Source organism: Pseudophryne corroboree, chromosome 3, assembly GCF_028390025.1.
Source record: "Pseudophryne corroboree isolate aPseCor3 chromosome 3, aPseCor3.hap2, whole genome shotgun sequence".
NCBI lineage: Eukaryota > Metazoa > Chordata > Amphibia > Anura > Myobatrachidae > Pseudophryne > Pseudophryne corroboree.
The window spans coordinates 407,275,606-407,294,915 of NC_086446.1; the positions used below are offsets into that span (position 1 = coordinate 407,275,606).

Below are 19,310 nucleotides of genomic sequence, written 5' to 3' on the forward strand. Positions count from 1 at the left end.
TCTGGGGGACGCTGCCTTATGTCCCCCAGACTTGATATGTCACTGTGCAGTCTGGGGGACGCTGCCTTATGTCCCCCAGACTTGCCATGTCACTGTGCAGTCTGGATGACGATTGCTTATGTCCCCCAGACTTGCTATGTCACTGTGCAGTCTGGGGGATGCTGCCTTATGTCCCCCAGACTTGCCTTGTCACTGTACAGTCTGGGGGATGCTGCCTTATGTCCCCCAGACTTGCCTTGTCACTGTACAGTCTGGGGGATGCTGCCTTATGTCCCCCAGACTTGCCTTGTCACTGTACAGTCTGGGGGATGCTGCCTTATGTCCCCCAGACTTGCCATGTCACTGTGCAGTCTGGGGGATGCTGCCTTATGTCCCCCAGACTTGCCTTGTCACTGTACAGTCTGGGGGATGCTGCCTTTTGTCCCCCAGACTTGCTATGTCACTGTACAGTTTGGGGGACGCTGCCTTATGTCCCCCAGACTTGCCTTGTCACTATGCAGTCTGGGGGACACTGGATTACAATAGAGCGTCATGGATCTAAAGCTTGTTGTTCTTAATGAGCAGGCCCCTATGCTGTATATTTTAAAATGTAGTCATTAACTTTTGTTATTCCAGAGGTAGGCTATTTGTATTGCAGGTAATGCTGGGACTTCTAGTAGTACAACTGCTTGAAAACCACAGATTTACTAGTTTATTTTAAATACTATTTGCAGTACTGATCGTTTATACATTTATTGCTTCCTAATGTTTCCACATTCTTTTCCACAACATTTTTAAAGAATTGTAAGGCATCTATGTTTTTCCTTCATCTGCTCTAGCTATATACGTCTTCATTTTTCAGGTCTACCCGGAATTGTTTGTTGATAAATCTAGAGGAGACAAGTTAAAGATAAACATTGATATTATATTTCCGCACATGCCTTGTGCTTGTAAGTAAACTACAGTTTATTATACTATATATATCTTAGTGAATATACTGCACAATGGTAGATTGTCCTGGAATTTCACTTTGTCAGTGGCATGAATAACTTGCTGTTGAAATACAAAGGGGGAGATTCAAATCTTTGAAAAGTAATTTGGGAGTCAGTTTTTTTTCCTATCTAATAGACAGGAAAAAAACAGACACCCAACCGACTTTTCAAACATTTGAATTCCACCCAATGTATCTTGAACTGCCAAACATTCCAGCTACCGTATGCTCATTACAGAGGGAGAGCTCACAGATAGAAGATTCAAATATGTGGAGAATGAGGAATACCAATATATATTAAATACCGTAAATATTTATTGGCCTGATAGATGTATGGGACCCACCAGGTTTTAATATTGTTTATGGAAATAAGCAAAAAATCAATTGAATTAATGCTTTTCTGTGACTCCGCTCATTTAAGATCCTTTGCTTGAGCACTTTTATACTTTGCAGCGTACATAATATTCACTCCCCCCCCCCCCCAGCCCCCCCCTCGCCCCTGAGGTTTAAGCTGTAGGCCACTGAAATGTAAATATGGTAAGCATTATTGCTTGTAATATTGGTAGGTGGGTTCACTTAAACAGTTAATAGGATGCATGGCTCAGCACCTGTGTCTTGTTATTTTGTGAGTTTCCTAATCATGTGATTATTGTATGGCAGATCTGAGCATAGATGCCATGGATGTCGCTGGAGAGCAACAGCTTGATGTAGAACACAATCTATTCAAGCAGAGACTGGATAAAGATGGGAATCCTGTGACTTCAGAAGCAGAGAAGCATGGTAGGAGTCTATCATGTCCTCATAAATGCCACAGATCTATGGTTTCAGTTGACCAGTGTCCAGTGCAACCAGAATCCGAGTTGTGTTACAGCTGAAATTGGTGGATAATTTGATCACAAATGGAGGTTAAGTACATCTTGAAAACCAAATTTGCCCTCGACTGAATTTTATACCACTATCAGACTTAAACCCTGGCTTTAACCCTGCTCAGACCCGGGCCGCTGAGAACAGGCTGAAGCCGTGGTTTTCTGTACTTATCCTTATTCACACATGGGTGACAGGTCGTCACCCTTCACACCGAACCTGTGCCTTTTGGCTTACAGTGGGCACTTGGAGATGTCATATCCAAGTGCTACTTTCCCCCGCCAATTATACCCCTTTCACACTGCACAAATAACCCGGTATCGACCTGGCATATTGCCGAGTCGACATGGGTCAGTGTGCGGTGTGAAAGGCCCATGTCTGAAATACCGGGTCGCCTGACCCGGCAATTCAACCCGGGAATAAAGCAGTGTTATACCCGGGTTGAATACCGGGTCAATGGCAGTGTAAACGGGCTCCGAGGTCGATGCAACCCGGGACCCATTTACCACAACAGGGAGAGGCGGCGCGGAGATGATCTCATCTCCCAGCGCCGCCTCCGCTGACGGCTGCGCCCCCACTGCTATGGCAATCCGCCAGGCATATTGTCTGGTCGAGGAAGCCAGCAGCAGCGTCCAATGCTGGATCCCACCCGGGAAAGACCCGTTTCCAATTCCTGGGTGGGATCCGGCATTGGCGGTGTGAAAGGGGTATCAATTTATTTTAGGCATGACCCATGTCTTACCTTTCACACACGAGCTGGGTCCCTGACCTGAGATACAAGTCCCGGTAATATCCTTGATCGGTTGCAGGGTTGCGGGCACGGGACTGTCGACCCAGGTCAGAACCTTTCAGACGCTGGACCCCGGGTCGATATGCATGCACTGCACAAAAACAGGGTTTTGACTTATCTCTGAAAGGGGGTATAAATTGTCTCTATTAAGGACCTTAATAGCAAAATGTTTGACCTAACATTAATAACATAGGTTTGGAACAATGTTCCAATACGCTGATTTAAAGTACAACAATGTAAAAGAAATTCTTGGGAAATTTGGAAAGAGACGGGATGCTTTGTGGAAGGGTGTGAAGTCAGGGGGACTAGATCAAGGTTTGACAAGGTATATGATGGTGTGAGAAAACTATTTACCAGTTTTCCTCCAAAGGATGTGGTGGTCTGTTTCGATGGCTATAAAGTACACTATTTAATGGTCATTGTCAATCATTGATTTTGTTTAGACGGTAATTAAGGGTTTATTCTCCTGACTTTTTTTTTTTTTTTTTTTAAGAGAACCTCTTAAACTGGATCTGAGGTGTTTTTTTTTTTTTTTTGCATTGTAACATTTGTGGAAAAACTATAGATGTGGAATTTGTGTTGCCACGTGTCACAACAAGGAATGTTGGAGACCACATTTATGTCATAAATTGTACATTTGTTATCTTAACTATGCAAAAATATATAGATGTTTTTTTCCCTTTCCCAGGTTTATAGTTGTTACCTAAAATTAAGATAAAATAGATCATTTTGCTAGTACAGTGTTGCCTAATTATGGCCTTGATGGATGCCTAACAGAGCGTGTTAGGGTTAGTGAATACAGTGATGAGTTGGCTTTTATGTTTTTCTGTGATTTAAACCAGATGTCCTCTACTTATTATATTATATAATTGTTTTTTTTTTCTTTCCAAGTGTTAAGGTTATATCTGTTAAGTTCATATTTTGTTACAAATTTTTATTTAGTAAGTAACACAAATGAAAGTATAATATTTGGATGTCCTATTCAGATACATCCAGGCATGTATTTGTGAAAGAACTGTATGGAAATACGTGCACTCTGCTATGTGATTAGACTCCAATATTCCTGCCAGGCATCCTTCTAGGTTTTGTCATATTGCCCATGAGCGCTCACAAGCCGGGATACATAAAGACATCTGTCCAGGAGCAAGTACAGATATGTGGGCTGATTCGTACACGGAGTCCCGGTATCTGCATGTAGGGTGTACTGGTTTTCTACGCTCTCATTCAAGGGGAGGGTGCATAGATATACATTTTTCAAATAAGCACCTCTAAAAGTTTCCTAATAAACATATATGCTCCAGGAAAAAGACATGCTAGCTCTGAGAGTTGAGCTACTACAATGCCACAGAATAGCAGGCCTGCAGAACTCAAGGTCCAGAAATAAACAAGTAATGGACAGGTGCCCAAAACCATAACAAAGATAGGCTTGTAGGATGGGTTAAACCATTAACCAGTGCTGTACTTCCTGTGTGTGATACCTATTACCGATGTCTGTTTTTAAGAGAAAATATGTAGCAAGATGATACAACAATGACCTGTTACTGCTCCAAGCCTAAGCCTTGGAGCATTTTCTTTTCACAAATACATACCCGGATGTATCTGAATAGAACATTCAGCAGGTGAACACATAATATGTGCTATATTATCAACCGACTATTTAAATAGAGGTACTTGACCCCAAAATATTGTGCTTGTAGTAACTTTTGTTTGTTTTCAGATCTAGGAAAATCAGAAGAACCTGTGGTGTTTGACCCCAAAACTTTAGACTCTGATCGTTGTGAAAGTTGCTACGGTGCAGAAACAGATGATTTTAGGTAATTGGATAACAATGGTACTGCATGCGTGTGTGGTGGTGTTCTCTGAGAATTTTAACATATTCTAAGTTTAATTTCCACTGTATCTCTACAGGTGTTGTAATTCATGTGATGATGTGCGTGAGGCTTACCGTCGGAAAGGGTGGGCATTTAAAACCCCAGATTCTATAGAGCAGTGTAAACGGGAGGGCTTCAGTCAGAAGATGCAGGAGCAGAAGAATGAGGGATGCCAGGTGTATGGCTTTCTAGAAGTTAACAAGGTAATGTCTTTTCAAAACATTTCTACCTGAATCTCTGAATTAACTTTGCTCAGCCGTTTTTTTGGAATTCTGCCCAGTGCATATGAGCTGCGGTAGTTCATGGTTTGTAGATTGCTCTACATGTCAACCTAACTTGTCAACAGTAGTATTGCCCTACTGCATAGCAGTGTGTGGTTACTGGAATGTGAAGTGACTAGATTTCAGTACCTACATTGATGAACATTATAGTTTTTCTGCATGTTATAAGCATTAATTGATGAACATGTTCTGCAAGATTATCACTTGATTTCGTTGTTTTTAGGTGGCTGGAAATTTTCATTTTGCCCCTGGGAAAAGCTTTCAGCAATCTCACGTCCACGGTGAGTACTATAATTCTTTAGTACAAAATAATAAATAGCATAAGATTAACAGTTCAGCTTTGTATCAGTCTTTAAAGGGTAAATAACTATAGTGCATGCATGAGTTCTTGTCAGAGCTTGGTAAAGGTTGAACAGGATCTGAACAGGTAGATAAACAAGGATCCTTTTTGGAGAATGCGAAAAGTGGAACGTTATTGTAATGTGCCCACAATGTATAGGGTTTTGAGTAGTATAAAGTGTTTGTTTTAATAACTATTTGTATTTACTTTATTATGCTTTAAGCTTTTATTTCCTTCCATAATTTGCTGAATCCAATGATTACATGTTTTTTCTCGTGCATTTTTCCGTCTTTGTTAACCAGAAATAGTAATAAGGATTATGCAAAGCATTCTGCTATTGTCAGGCGGTGGGTAATTCTCTTAATGTCTCTGTAACCCAACACTTCATATTCTCTGGTACTCCTCCTGGAATTGCAAAGCCAGATATAGGCAGATCTTGTCCTACTTTTTTGTAGTATTGACATATATTCCGCCACTAGACTTTGCCCATATAGGTTTTATATAAAAACACAGAGCTTTAAACAGAAAACTACCATCCCATAGAAACAAATTGTTAAATAGGGAAATACTAGTGCTTCTTCTCATGTGTGCTCTTTTAATGGATTATCTTCTATATGTATAATTGGAAAGCAAAAACCTAAAGAACCTTATATTTACACTCACTCCGGACATGTCTTGGTCACAGCTTCAAAATTTAAATATAGTTTTGGGGCTAGCCTTCACGTTGTTCTATTTCTGTGTCCAATGCAGACCACACACACGTTGCGATCCTACTGCTTGGCCCTTAGTCACTGTTGCATCTGAAATCCAACTAATGCTGCTTTCAGATCGCAAATGCCGGATCATACCCGGTAAGAGAAACGTGTCCTTACAGGGTGGGATCCGGCATTTGCTCTCCTCTGCTGGCTTTCCGACCCGGCAATATACCAGGTCGGTTGCCATAGCAGCGGGGGGCGCAGCAGCAGCAGGGGCGGGGGTGGAGGTGGCGCTGGGTGATGAGCTCATCTCCTGCGCCGCCTCTCCCTATGCTGTGAATGGGAACCGTGTCGCATCGAAACGGCTCCCATTCACACTGCACCTGACCCGGTATTCAACCCGGTAATAACCCTTCTTTCTGTAATGTCCTAGTTGATGCTGGGGACTCCGTAAGGACCATGGGGAATAGACTGGCTCCGCAGGAGACAGGGCACTTCAAGAAAGAATTTGGATACTGGTGTGCTCTGGCTCCTCCCTCTATGTCCCTCCTCCAGACCCCAGTTTGAATCTGTGCCCGGACGAGCTGGGTGCTACGTAGTGAGCTCTCCTGAGCTTGCTAAAAAGAAAGTATTTTGTTAGGTTTTTATATTTTCAGAGAGATCTGCTGGCAACAGACTCTCTGCTACGTGGGACTGAGGGGAGAGAAGCAGCCCTACTCTCTGAAGATAGGTCCTGCTTCTTAGGCTACTGGACACCATTAGCTCCAGAGGGATCGTACACAGGATCGCACCCTTGGTCGTCCGATCCCGGAGCCGCGCCGCCGTCCCCCTCGCAGAGCCGGAAGACAGAAGACGGTGACAGAAGCAAGAAGACTTCGGAATCGGCGGCAGAAGACTCCAGTCTTCATATGAGGTAGCGCACAGCACTGCAGCTGTGCGCCATTGCTCCCACACTTAACCCACATACTCCGATCACTGTAGGGTGCAGGGCGCAGGGGGGGCGCCCTGGGCAGCAATTAGAGACCTCTTGGCAAAAGTGGGCATATATACAGTTGGGCACTGTATATATGCATGGGCCCCCGCCATATTTTTACACAGAAACGCGGGACAGAAGCCCGCCGCTGAGGGGGCAGGGCTTCTTCCTCAGCACTCACCAGCGCCATTTTCTCTCCACAGTTCCGCTGAGAGGAAGCTCCCCAGGCTCTCCCCTGCAGAATCACGGTAGAAGAGGGTAAAAAGAGAGGGGGGGGGGGGGGGGGGGGCACATAAATTTGGCGCAAAAACAATATATACAGCAGCTACTGGGTTAACACTAAGTTACTGTGTGACTCCTGGGACATATATCGCTGGGGTGTGTGCTGGCATACTCTCTCTCTCTGTCTCTCCAAAAGGGCTTGTGGGGGAACTGTCTTCAATAGAGCATCCCCTGTGTGTGTGGCGTGTCGGTACGCTTGTGTCGGCATGTTTGACGAGGAAGGCTATGTGGAAACAGAGCGGGAACAAATGAATGTGGGGTCGCCGCCGACACCCGATTGGATGGATATGTGGAAGGTTTTAAATGATAATGTTACTTCCTTGCATAAAAGGATGGATAAAGCTGAAGCCTTGGGACAGTCAGGGTCTCAGCCCATGCCTGATCCTATGTCGCAGAGGCCGTCAGGGTCTCAGAAGCGCCCACTATCCCAAATTGTTCACACAGATGTCGACACGGATTCTGACTCCAGTGTCGATGGCGATGATGCAAAGTTACAGCCTAAAATGGCTAAAGCCATCCGTTACATGATTATTGCAATGAAAGATGTGTTGCACATCACAGAGGAAACCCCAGTCCCTGACAAGAGGGTTTAAATGTATGGGGAAAAAAGGCAAGAGGTGACCTTTCCCCCTTCACATGAGTTAAATGAGTTATGTGAAAAGGCTTGGGAATCTCCAGATAGAAAACTGCAGATTTCCAAACGGATGCTTATGGCGTATCCTTACCCGCCAACGGACAGGTTACGCTGGGAATCCTCCCCGAGGGTAGACAAAGCTTTAACACGCTTGTCCAAGAGGGTAGCCCTACCGTCACAGGATACGGCCACCCTAAAAGATGCTGCGGATAGAAAGCAGGAGGGTATCCTGAAGTCCATTTATACACATTCAGGTACCTTACTAAGGCCGGCGATTGCGTCGGCCTGGATGTGTAGTGCTGTAGCAGCATGGACAGATACCTTATCTGAGGAACTTGATACCTTGGACAAGGATACTATATTACTGACCCTGGGGCATATAAAAGACGCTGTCCTATATATGAGAGATGCTCAAAGAGACATTAGCCTACTGGGCTCTAGAATAAATGCAATGTCGATTTCTGCCAGAAGGGTCCTGTGGACTCGGCAATGGAGAGGCGATGCCGACTCAAAAAGGCACATGGAGGTTTTACCTTACAAGGGTGAGGAATTGTTTGGGGACGGTCTCTCGGACCTGGTCTCCACAGCTACGGCTGGAAAGTCAAATTTTTTGCAATATATTCCCTCAACCTAAGAAAGCACCGTATTACCAAATGCAGTCCTTTCGATCACAAAAAGGCAAGAAAGTCCGAGGTGCGTCCTTTCTTGCCAGAGGCAGGGGTAGAGGAAAGAAGCTGCACAATACAGCTAGTTCCCAGGAACAGGAGTCCTCCCCGGCTTCCACTAAATCCACCGCATGACGCTGGGGCTCCACAGGTGGAGCTAGGCCCGGTGGGGGCGCGTCTCTGAAATTCCAGCCACAAGTGGGTTCACTCCCAGGTGGATCCCTGGGCTATAGAGATTGTGTCTCAGGGATACAAGCTGGAATTCGAAGAGATGCCCCCTCACCGTTACCTCAAATCGGCCCTGCCAGCTTCCCCCTTGGAGAGGGAAATAGTGTTAGCTGCAATTCACAAATTGTATCTTCAGCAGGTGGTGGTCAAGGTTTCCCTCCTTCAACAGGGAAGGAGTTACTATTCGACCATGTTTGTGGTCCCGAAACCGGGCGGTTCGGTCAGACACATTGAATTTAAAATCCCTGAACATATACCTGAAAAGGTTCAAGTTCAAGATGGAATCGCTCAGAGCGGTCATCGCAAGCCTGGAAGGGGGGGGATTTTATGGTGTCTCTGGACATAAAGGATGCTTACCTTCATGTCCCCATTTATCCACCTCATCAGGCGTACCTCAGATTTGTGGTACAGGATTGTCCTTACCAATTCCAGACGTTGCCGTTTGGTCTCTCCACGGCACCGAGAATATTTACCAAGGTAATGGCGGAAATGATGGTGCTCCTGCGAAAGCAAGGTGTCACAATTATCCCATACTTGGACGATCTCCTCATAAAGGCGAGGTCCAGAGAGCAGTTGCTGATCAGCCTAGCATGCTCTCGGGAAGTTACAACAGCACGGCTGGATTCTAAATATTCCAAAGTCGCAGTTGATTCCTACGACTCGTCTGCCCTTCCTGGGCATGATTCTGGACACAGGCCAGAAGAGGGTTTATCTCCCGATGGAGAAGGCTCAGGAGCTCATGACATTGGTCAGAGACCTTTTAAAACCAAAACAGGTGTCGGTGCATCACTGCACGCGAGTCCTGGGAAAGATGGTGGCATCATACGAGGCCATTCCCTTCGGCAGGTTCCATGCGAGGACCTTTCGATGGGATCTGTTGGACAAGTGGTCCGGATCACATCTACAGATGCATCGGCTGATCACCCTATCCCCCAGGGCCAGGGTGTCTCTTCTGTGGTGGCTGCAGAGTGCTCACCTTCTAGAGGGCCGCAGATTCGGCATTCAGAACTGGGTCCTGGTGACCACGGACGCAAGCCTCCGAGGGTGGGGAGCAGTCACACGGAAGAAATTTCCAAGGTCTGTGGTCAAGTCAGGAGACTTGTCTTCACATCAACATCCTGGAACTAAGGGCAATATACAACGCCCTACGTCAAGCGGAGACCCTGCTTCGCGACCGACCGGTGCTGATTCAGTCAGACAACATCACCGCAGTGGCTCATGTAAACCGCCAAGGCGGCACAAGGAGCAGGGTGGCGATGGCGGAAGCCAACATAATTCTTCGCTGGGCGGAGAATCACGTAAGTGCACTGTCAGCAGTGTTCATTCCGGGAGTGGACAACTGGGAAGCAGACTTCCTCAGCAGGCACGACCTCCACCCGGGAGAGTGGGGACTTCATCAAGAAGTCTTCACGCAGATTGCAAGTCGGTGGGAGCTGCCACAAGTAGACATGATGGCATCCCGCCTCAACAAAAAGCTACAGAGGTATTGCGCCAGGTCAAGAGACCCTCAGGCGATGGCTGTAGACGCTCTAGTGACACCGTGGGTGTTCCAGTCGGTCTATGTATTTCCTCCTCTTCCTCTCATACCCAAGGTGCTGAGAATCATAAGAAAAAGAGGAGTGAGAACAATACTCATTGCTCCGGATTGGCCAAGAAGGACGTGGTATCCAGAGCTGCAAGAAATGCTCACAGAGGACCCATGGCCTCTGCCTCTAAGACAGGACTTGTTGCAACAGGGGCCCTGTCTGTTCCAAGACTTACCGCGGCTACGTTTGACGGCATGGCGGTTGAACGCCGGATCCTAGCAGAAAAAGGCATTCCGGATGAAGTTATTCCTACGCTGATAAAGGCTAGGAAGGACGTGACGGCTAAACATGATCACCGTATATGGCGAAAATATGTTGCTTGGTGTGAGGCCAGGAATGCCCCTACGGAGGAATTCCAGCTGGGCCGTTTCCTTCACTTCCTACAGTCGGGAGTGACTTTGGGCCTAAAATTGGGTTCCATTAAGGTCCAGATTTCGGCCCTATCCATTTTCTTTCAAAAAGAACTGGCTTCTCTTCCTGAAGTTCAGACGTTTGTAAAGGGAGTGCTGCATATTCAGCCCCCTTTTGTGCCTCCAGTGGCACCTTGGGATCTTAACGTGGTGTTGAGTTTCCTGAAGTCACACTGGTTTGAGCCACTTAAAACCGTGGAGTTAAAATTTCTAACGGGGAAGGTGGTCATGCTATTAGCCTTCAGCTAGGCGTGTGTCAGAATTAGCGGCTTTGTCACATAAAAGCTCCTATCTGGTTTTCCATATGGACAGGGCGGAATTGCGGACCCGTCCGCAATTTCTTCCAAAAGTGGTATCATCTTTTCATATGAACCAACCTATTGTGGTGCCTGTGGCTACTCGTGACTTGGAGGATTCCGAGTTACTAGATGTGGTCAGGGCTTTGAAGGTTTATGTAGCCAGAACGGCTAGAGTCGGGAAAACTGAGTCACTGTTTATCCTGTATGCACCCAACAAGCTGGGTGCTCTTGCTTCAAAGCAAACTATTGCTCGCTGGATCTGTAACACGATTCAGCAGGCTCATTCTGCGGCTGGATTGCCGCTGCCAAAATCAGTTAAGGCCCATTCCACTAGGAAGGTGGGCTCTTCTTGGGCGGCTGCCCGAGGGGTCTCGGCATTACAGCTTTGCCAAGCTGCTACTTGGTCAGGTTCAAACACTTTTGCAAAGTTCTACAAGTTTGATACCCTGGCTGAGGAGGACCTTGTGTTTGCTCAATCGGTGCTGCAGAGCCATCCGCACTCTCCCGCCCGTTTGGGAGCTTTGGTTTGATCCCCATGGTCCTTACGGAGTCCCCAGCATGCACTAGGACGTTAGAGAAAATAAGATTTTACTTACCGGTAAATCTATTTCTCGTAGTCCGTAGTGGATGCTGGGCGCCCATCCCAAGTGCGGACTTTTTCTGCAATGCTTGTATATAGTTATTGCTTACATAAGGGTTATGTTATAGTTGCATCAGGGTTGATCTGATGCTCTATTGTTCATACTGTTAACTGGGTAAGTTTATCACGAGTTATACGGTGTGATTGGTGTGGCTGGTATGAGTCTTGCCCTGGATTTCAAAATCCTTTCCTTGTACTGTCAGCTCTTCCGGGCACCGTTTCTCTTAACTGGGGTCTGGAGGAGGGACATAGAGGGAGGAGCCAGAGCACACCATTATCCAAATTCTTTCTTGAAGTGCCCTGTCTCCTGCGGAGCCCGTCTATTCCCCATGGTCCTTACGGAGTCCCCAGCATCCACTACGGACTACGAGAAATAGATTTACCGGTAAGTAAAATCTTATTTTTTTACCGGGTTGAATTACCGGGTCAGGCGACCCGCTAATTCGGCAAAGGTGCTTTCACATTGCACACTGACCCGTTTCGACGCGGCAATATGCCGTGTCGATACCGGGTTATTTGTGCGATGTGAAAGGGGTATATCTGAAATATATTAAATTAGACTGCCCTTATCAGCTCACATAATTTAATCCAGTATTTTGTAATCCTTCTCTGTATACACAACACATTGCTATGTACATCTAAAATGTTGTCATACAAGCAATCCTTTATACAGTACTGTGGAAAACTTTTAGGCTGGTGTGGAAACAAATACTGCAAAGTGAGAGGGCTTTCAAAAATAGAAGTGTTGATAGTTTATTTTTATCAGTTAACAAAATGCAAAGTGAATGAAGAGGGAGAAATCTAAATCAAATCAATGGGGGATATTCTATTACGCCCAGTAAAACATCGGTTGCGAAAAACATATGTTTCTCTCGATTTTTGTCGATGTTTCACCGATATTTTTTTACAGGCTATCCAGATTGATCGCTTTTAAAAAATAAAATGCTCTTTCTCACGAAAACACACAGGTTCAGTGAAACCTGTGTGTTTTCGGTAGAAACAGCCCCGTTTTCGCACGGAAACGGGGCTGTTTCTGGGGATTTGGTGAAACAAAATCCCTGATGAGCGGGACAACCTGCAGCGTCCCATGCCCGCTGCAGCAGGCTGGGACTGCAGGCATCTGGAAGCTGTCCTCGGCACGGTGACCACCGGCGGAGAAGCCGGGGCAGCGCCGTGACCGCATCCCCCTTCTCCGCCCCCTGGCAGTGGTCACATGACTGAAAAGCGGCCATGTGACCGAGGGAGCCAAAGGAGCAGCGCTGCAACGGGCGCTGTCAGGAGCCGGCACCCGTTGCAGCTTCAGGTAAGCCCCGATAAGCCACCGCTCATGCTGGCTTATCGGGGGTAATAGGATAGCCCCTGGCGGTACAATTTATCCCCCAATATTTGGTGTAACCACCCGTTGCCTTCAAAACAGCATCAGTTCTTCTACGTACACTTGCACACAGTTTTTAAAGAAACTTAACAGGGAGGTTGTTCCAAACATCTTAGAGAATTAATAATCTATCTATTCAGTGTGTTCTGTAGTTGTTGTAACTTGACCAATGTTATCTGGCTTCCAGCTGCAGGCAATGGTAGAGAACACACCCACACCATTTTCTTGGGGTGCAGCAGATCTTGCACAGGGGGTGGGTGGTTCAAGGGTTGGCAACTCCCTTAACGGCAGAATACTAAGTATATATACCAAACCTTAATGAATCTCTCTGCTCTTTTCTCTTAAGCACTGCTGTCTGAGGGAACGTCTGTGACATTAGTAACAGATACTGTTGTTTAATTAAGAAAACATTTCTCTCTTTTTCCCTGCCTACTCCTCTGTGCAGTACACGCTGTTGAGAGTAAGTAGGAAACTAATGTATACTTTTTTAACTGATGGACTTCTAGACTGGCTATGATGACACTTCCTATGTGCTCTTAATTGTAACTTTGGGGGAGATTTCAATGAATGATGAGTGCTGTAGTCCTATGTGCAGTGACTAGGAATCAAAACCATAGGTAACTTTCTCTTACGTCCTAGAGGATGCTTGGGACTCCGTAAGGACCATGGGGTATAGACGGGCTCCGCAAGAGACATGGGCACTATAAAGAACTTTTAGTATAGGTGTGCACTGGCTCCTCCCTATATGCCCCTCCTCCAGACCTCCGTTAGATTTTGTGCCCAGAGGAGATAGGGTGCATTACAGGGGAGCTCTCCTGAGTTTCTCTGAAAAAGAATCTTGTTAGGTTTTTTATTTTCAGGGAGCACTGCTGGCAACAGGCTCCCTGCATCGTGGGACTGAGGAGAGAGAAGCAGACCTACTTAAATGATAGGCTCTGCTTCTTAGGCTACTGGACACCATTAGCTCCAGAGGGAGTCGGAATGCAGGTCTCACCCCGCCGTTCGTCCCAGAGCCGCGCCGCCGTCCTCCTCGCGGAGCCGGAAGATAGAAACCGGGTGAGTATAAGAAGAAAAGAAGACTTCAAGGCGGCAGAAGACTTCAGATCTTCACTGCTGCGCGCCATTGCTCCCACACACTGAAGGCACTGATGGGTGCAGGGCGCAGGGGGGGCGCCCTGGGCAGCAATATAAACCTCTGGACTGGCAACAGGGTACATTAGGCTGCGGAGGCAGTAAATGAAAAAATCCCCTGCCATTTTTTGTATATTGGAGCGGGACCGAAGCCTGCCGCTGGAGGGGGCGGAGCTTGATCCTTCAGCACTAACCGCGCCATTTTCTCCACAGAACGCTGCAGAGAATCTGTCTCCCCTGACTCTCCCCTGCTGAACACGGTGACAGAGGGCTGAAAAGAGGGGGGAAGGGGCATTTGTAAGGCGCAGTAAGTGTATACACATTTATTATACATATAAAAAGCGCTATATCTGGGTTTTTATTCCAGTGTCAGTTGGCGCTGGGTGTGTGCTGGCATACTCTCTCTCTGTCTCTCCAAAGGGCCTTGTTGGGGAATTGTCCCCTTATAGATATATCCCTGTGTGTGTGTGGGGTCTTGGTACGTGCGTGTCGGCATGTCTGAAGCGGAAGGCTCGTCCAAGGAGGAGGTGGAGCAGATGAGTGGTGCGTCTCCGTCGGCAACGCCGACTCATGATTGGATAGACGTGGCAAATGTTAAATGCAAGTGTGACCTCATTACATAAGAGAATGGACAAAGCAGAGTCCAGGGAAAAAGCAGGGAGTCAATCCACGGATTGGACTGGGTCACAGGGCCCTTCTGGGTTTCAGAAACGTCCCCTATCCCAAATAGCAGATACTGGTACTGACACGGATTCTGACTCCAGTGTCGACTACGATGATGCAAAATTACACCCAAGGGTGGCAAAAAGTATTCAGTATATGATTATTGCAATAAAAGGTATTTTGCATATCACTGATGACCCCTCTGTCCCTGACATGAGGGTGCGCATGTATAAGGAAAAGAAACCTGAGGTAACCTTTCCCCCATCCCATGACCTTAGCGAGTTATTTGAAAAGGCTTGGGAAACTCCAGATAAAAAACTGCAGATTCCCAAAAGGGTTCTTATGGCGTATCCTTTCCCTGCACAGGACGGAATCCTCTCCCAGGGTGGACAAGGCTTTAACACGCCTGTCCAAGAAGGTGGCCCTACAGTCTCCGGACACGGCAGCCCTCAAGGATCCTGCTGATCGCAGACAGGAAACTACTTTAAAGTCTATTTATGCGCATACAGGTGCTTTGCTCAGACCGGCAATAGCATCGGCATGGGTGTGTAGTGCAGTTGCAGCGTGGACAGATACCTTGTCAGCTGACCTTGATACCCTGGATAGGGATACCATTTTATTGACCTTCGCCCACATTAAAGACGCAGTCTTGTATATGAGGGACGCTCAAAGAGACGTTGGGCTGCTGGGTTCCAGAGCCAATGCCATGGCTATTTCTGCGAGACGAGCTCTATGGACCCGCCAATGGACAGGTGATGCAGACTCAAAGAAGCATATGGAGGTTTTACCTTACAAGGGTGAAGTGTTGTTTGGGGATGGGCTTGCGGACCTGGTTTCCACAGCTACCGCGGGTGAATCTACCTTTTTACTTTTTGTTCCCCAACAGCAAAAGAAGACTCCACAGTATCAGATGCAGTCCTTTCGGTCGCATAAGTCCAGAAGAGGTCGGGGCTCCTCCTTCCTTGCCAGAGGTAAGGGTAGAGGAAAGAGAACGCCTGCTTCGGCTAGTTCCCAGGAGCAGAAGTCCTCCCCGGCTTCTACAAAATCCACTGCATGACGCTGGGGCTCCACTGAGGGAGTCTGCACCAGTGGGGGCACGTCTTCCGACTTTTCAGCCAGATCTGGGTTCTTTCAGACGTGGATCCTTGGGCGATGGAAATTGTTTCCCAAGGCTACAAGCTGGAATTCGAAGAGGTGCCCCCTCGCCGATTTTTCAAGTCGGCCTTGCCAGCTTCACCCCCGGAGAGGGAAGTAAGGTTAGCTGCAATTCAAAAGCTGGTAAAAGGGTACTATTCAACCCTGTTCGTGGTCCCGAAGCCAGATGGTTCGGTCAGACCCATTTTAAATCTAAAATCCCTAAACCTGTACTTGAAAAAGTTAAAATTCAAGATGGAATCGCTCCGAGCTGTAATATCCAGCCTGGAAGGGAGGGATTTTATGGTGTCATTAGACATAAAGGATGCATACCTTCATGTCCCCATATATCCCCCTCATCAGGAGTACCTGAGATTCGCTATACAGGACTGTCATTACCAGTTTCAGACGTTGCCGTTTGGGCTTTCCACGGCCCCGAGGATTTTCACCAAGGTGATGGCGGAGATGATGATGCTGCTGCGCAGGCAGGGAGTCACAATTATCCCATACTTGGACGATCTCCTGATAAAGGCGAGATCGAGAGATCAATTGCTGAAGAGCGTGTCGCTCTCCTTGAGAATGCTGCAACAGCACGGTTGGATTCTCAATCTGCCAAAGTCACAATTGGTTCCAACGACTCGGCTATCATTCCTAGGCATGATTCTGGACACGGAACAGAAGAGGGTTTTTCTCCCATTGGAAAAGGCCCAGGACCTCCAGAACATGGTCAGAGACCTGCTAAAACCAAAAAGAGTGTGTTCATCAATGCACTCGAGTTCTGGGAAAAATGGTGGCAGCCTACGAGGCCATCCCCTTCGGCAGGTTCCATGCAAGGACATTTCAGTGGGACCTTCTGGACAAGTGGTCTGGGTCCCATCTACGAATACATCAGAAAATAACCCTGTCCCCCAGGGCCAGGGTGTCTCTCCTGTGGTGGCTGCAGAGAGCTCACCACCTAGAGGGTCGCAGGTTCGGCATTCAAGACTGGGTTCTGGTGACCACGGACGCGAGCCTCCGAGGATGGGGAGCAGTCACACAAGGTAGAAATTTTCAGGGACTATGGTCAAGCCAGGCGGCTTGTCTACACATCAACATACTGGAATTGAGGGCCATATACAACGGCCTACGACAAGCGGAGAATCTTCTTCGCGACCTACCGGTTCTGATTCAATCAGACAACGTCACAGCCGTGGCTCATGTAAACTGCCAAGGCGGGACAAGGAGCAGAGTGGCGATGGCGGAAGCCACCAGGATTCTTCGCTGGGCGGAAAATCACGCAAGCGCTCTGTCAGCTGTCTTCATTCCGGGATTGGACAACTGGGAAGCAGACTTCCTCAGCAGACACGATCTCCATCCAGGAGAGTGGGGACTTCATCAAGAAGTTTTTGCAGAGATAACAAGTCTTTGGGGAATTCCTCAAATAGACATGATGGCGTCATGCCTCAACAAGAAGCTTCGGTGGTATTGTGCCAGGTCACGGGACCCTCAGGCAGTAGCGGTGGACGCCCTGGTGACACCGTGGGTGTTTCAGTCAGTCTATGTGTTCCCTCCTCTTCCTCTCATCTCAAAAATATTGAGAATCATAAGACGAAAAAGAGTGCAGACAATACTCATTGTTCCAGATTGGCCTCGAAGGGCCTGGTACTCAGATCTTCAGGAAATGCTCACAGAAGATCCGTGGCCTCTTCTTCTCAGGGAGGACCTGTTACAGCAGGGGCCCTGCGTGTTCCAAGACTTACCTCGGTTACGTTTGACGGCATGGCGGTTGAACACCGAATCCTAGCTGGGAAAGGTATTCCGGAGGAAGTCATCCCTACTCTGATAAAGGCTAGGAAGGAGGTGACTGCAAAACATTATCACCATATCTGGAAGAAGTATGTATCTTGGTGTGAAGCCAAGAATGCTCCTACGGAAGATTTCCATGTGGGACGTTTTCTCCACTTTCTACAGACAGGAGTGGATATGGACCTGAAGTTAGGCTCCATTAAGGTACAGATTTCGGCCCTATCTATATTCTTCCAGAAGGAATTGGCTTCTCTCCCAGAAGTCCACTCCGCTGCACATCCAGCCCACCTTTGTGCCCCCAGTGGGACCTTAACGTGGTGTTAAGTTTCCTAAAATCTCACTGGTTTGAACCTCTTCAAACGGTTTAATTAAAATTTCTCACGTGGAAGGTGGTCATGTTATTGGCCTTGGCATCTGCAAGGCGGGTGTCCGAATTGGCGGCCTTGTCCCACAAGAGCCCCTATTTGATTTTCCATGTGGATAGAGCGGAGTTGAGGACTCGTCCTCAATTTTTGCCTAAGGTGGTTTCTTCATTTCATATGAACCAACCTATTGTGGTGCCTGTGGCTACGGCGAACTTGGAGGACTCCCAAGTCCCTGGATGTAGTCAGGGCCTTAAAAATTTATGTAGCCAGGATGGCTAGGGTTAGGAAAACAGAGGCTCTGTTTGTCCTGTATGCAGCCAACAAAGTTGGCGCTCCTGCTTCTAAGCAGACTATTGCTCGCTGGATCTGTAACACAATTCAGCAGGCTCATTCTACGGCAGGATTGCCGTTACCAAATTTGGTAAAGGCCCATTCCACTAGGAAGGTGGGCTCTTCTTGGGCGGCTGCCCGAGGCGTCTCGGCATTACAGCTTTGCCGAGCAGCTACTTGGTCGGGTTAAAACACTTTTGCAAAATTCTACAAGTTTGATACCCTGGCTGATGAGGACCTTGCGTTTGCTCAGTCGGTGCTGTAGTGTCATCCGGACTCTCCCGCCCGGTTTGGAGCTTTGGTATAAACCCCATGGTCCTTACGGAGTCCCCAGCATTCTCTAGGACGTAAGATAAAATAAGATTTTAAACCTACCGGTAAATCTTTTTCTCCTAGTCCGTAGAGGATGCTGGGTGCCCGTCCCAGTGCGGACTAAATCTGCAAGACTTTTGTATATAGTTGTTGCTTACATAAGGGTTATGTTACAGTTTGAATCGGTCTTTGACTGATACGGTTTTTTGTTCATACTGTTAACTGGTTGCGTATTTTCCAGGTTATATGGTATGATTGGTGTGGGCTGGTATGAATCTTGCCCTTAGATTAACAAAATCCTTTCCTCATGTTGTCCATCTCCTCTGGGCACAGTTTCTCTAACTGAGGTCTGGAGGAGGGGCATAGAGGGAGGAGCCAGTGCACAGCCATACTAAAAGTTCTTTATAGTGCCCATGTCTCCTGCGGAGCCCGTCTATACCCCATGGTCCTTACGGAGTCCCCAGCATCCTCTACGGACTAGGAGAAAAAGATTTACCGGTAGGTTTAAAATCTTATTTTTGGTAACACTGATATAAAAAAACTAAAATGAATGCAGGGTTGTTTTTAAGATGGATCATATTAGACATAGCTTTAAAGCACATAATGGTGTTTAAGCTTTTTTTTTTTTTTTTCTTTTTCTTTTTTTCCTTTTCTGTAGAGATGGTGGTTTAGCATGATCCTGATGAA

General features: G+C 47.1%; 1 protein-coding gene across 1 annotated transcript in view; it reads left to right on the forward strand.

Moving 5' to 3' along the window:
* Positions 1-19,310, forward strand: part of ERGIC3 (ERGIC and golgi 3) — an 89,073-nt gene that overhangs the window by 5,685 nt on the left and 64,078 nt on the right. The window contains exons 3-7 of the mRNA XM_063960179.1: positions 842-929; positions 1,631-1,750; positions 4,342-4,438; positions 4,533-4,698; positions 5,000-5,057. Coding sequence (XP_063816249.1) covers positions 842-929; positions 1,631-1,750; positions 4,342-4,438; positions 4,533-4,698; positions 5,000-5,057 — 529 coding nt within the window. The remainder of the gene's footprint in view (positions 1-841; positions 930-1,630; positions 1,751-4,341; positions 4,439-4,532; positions 4,699-4,999; positions 5,058-19,310) is intronic.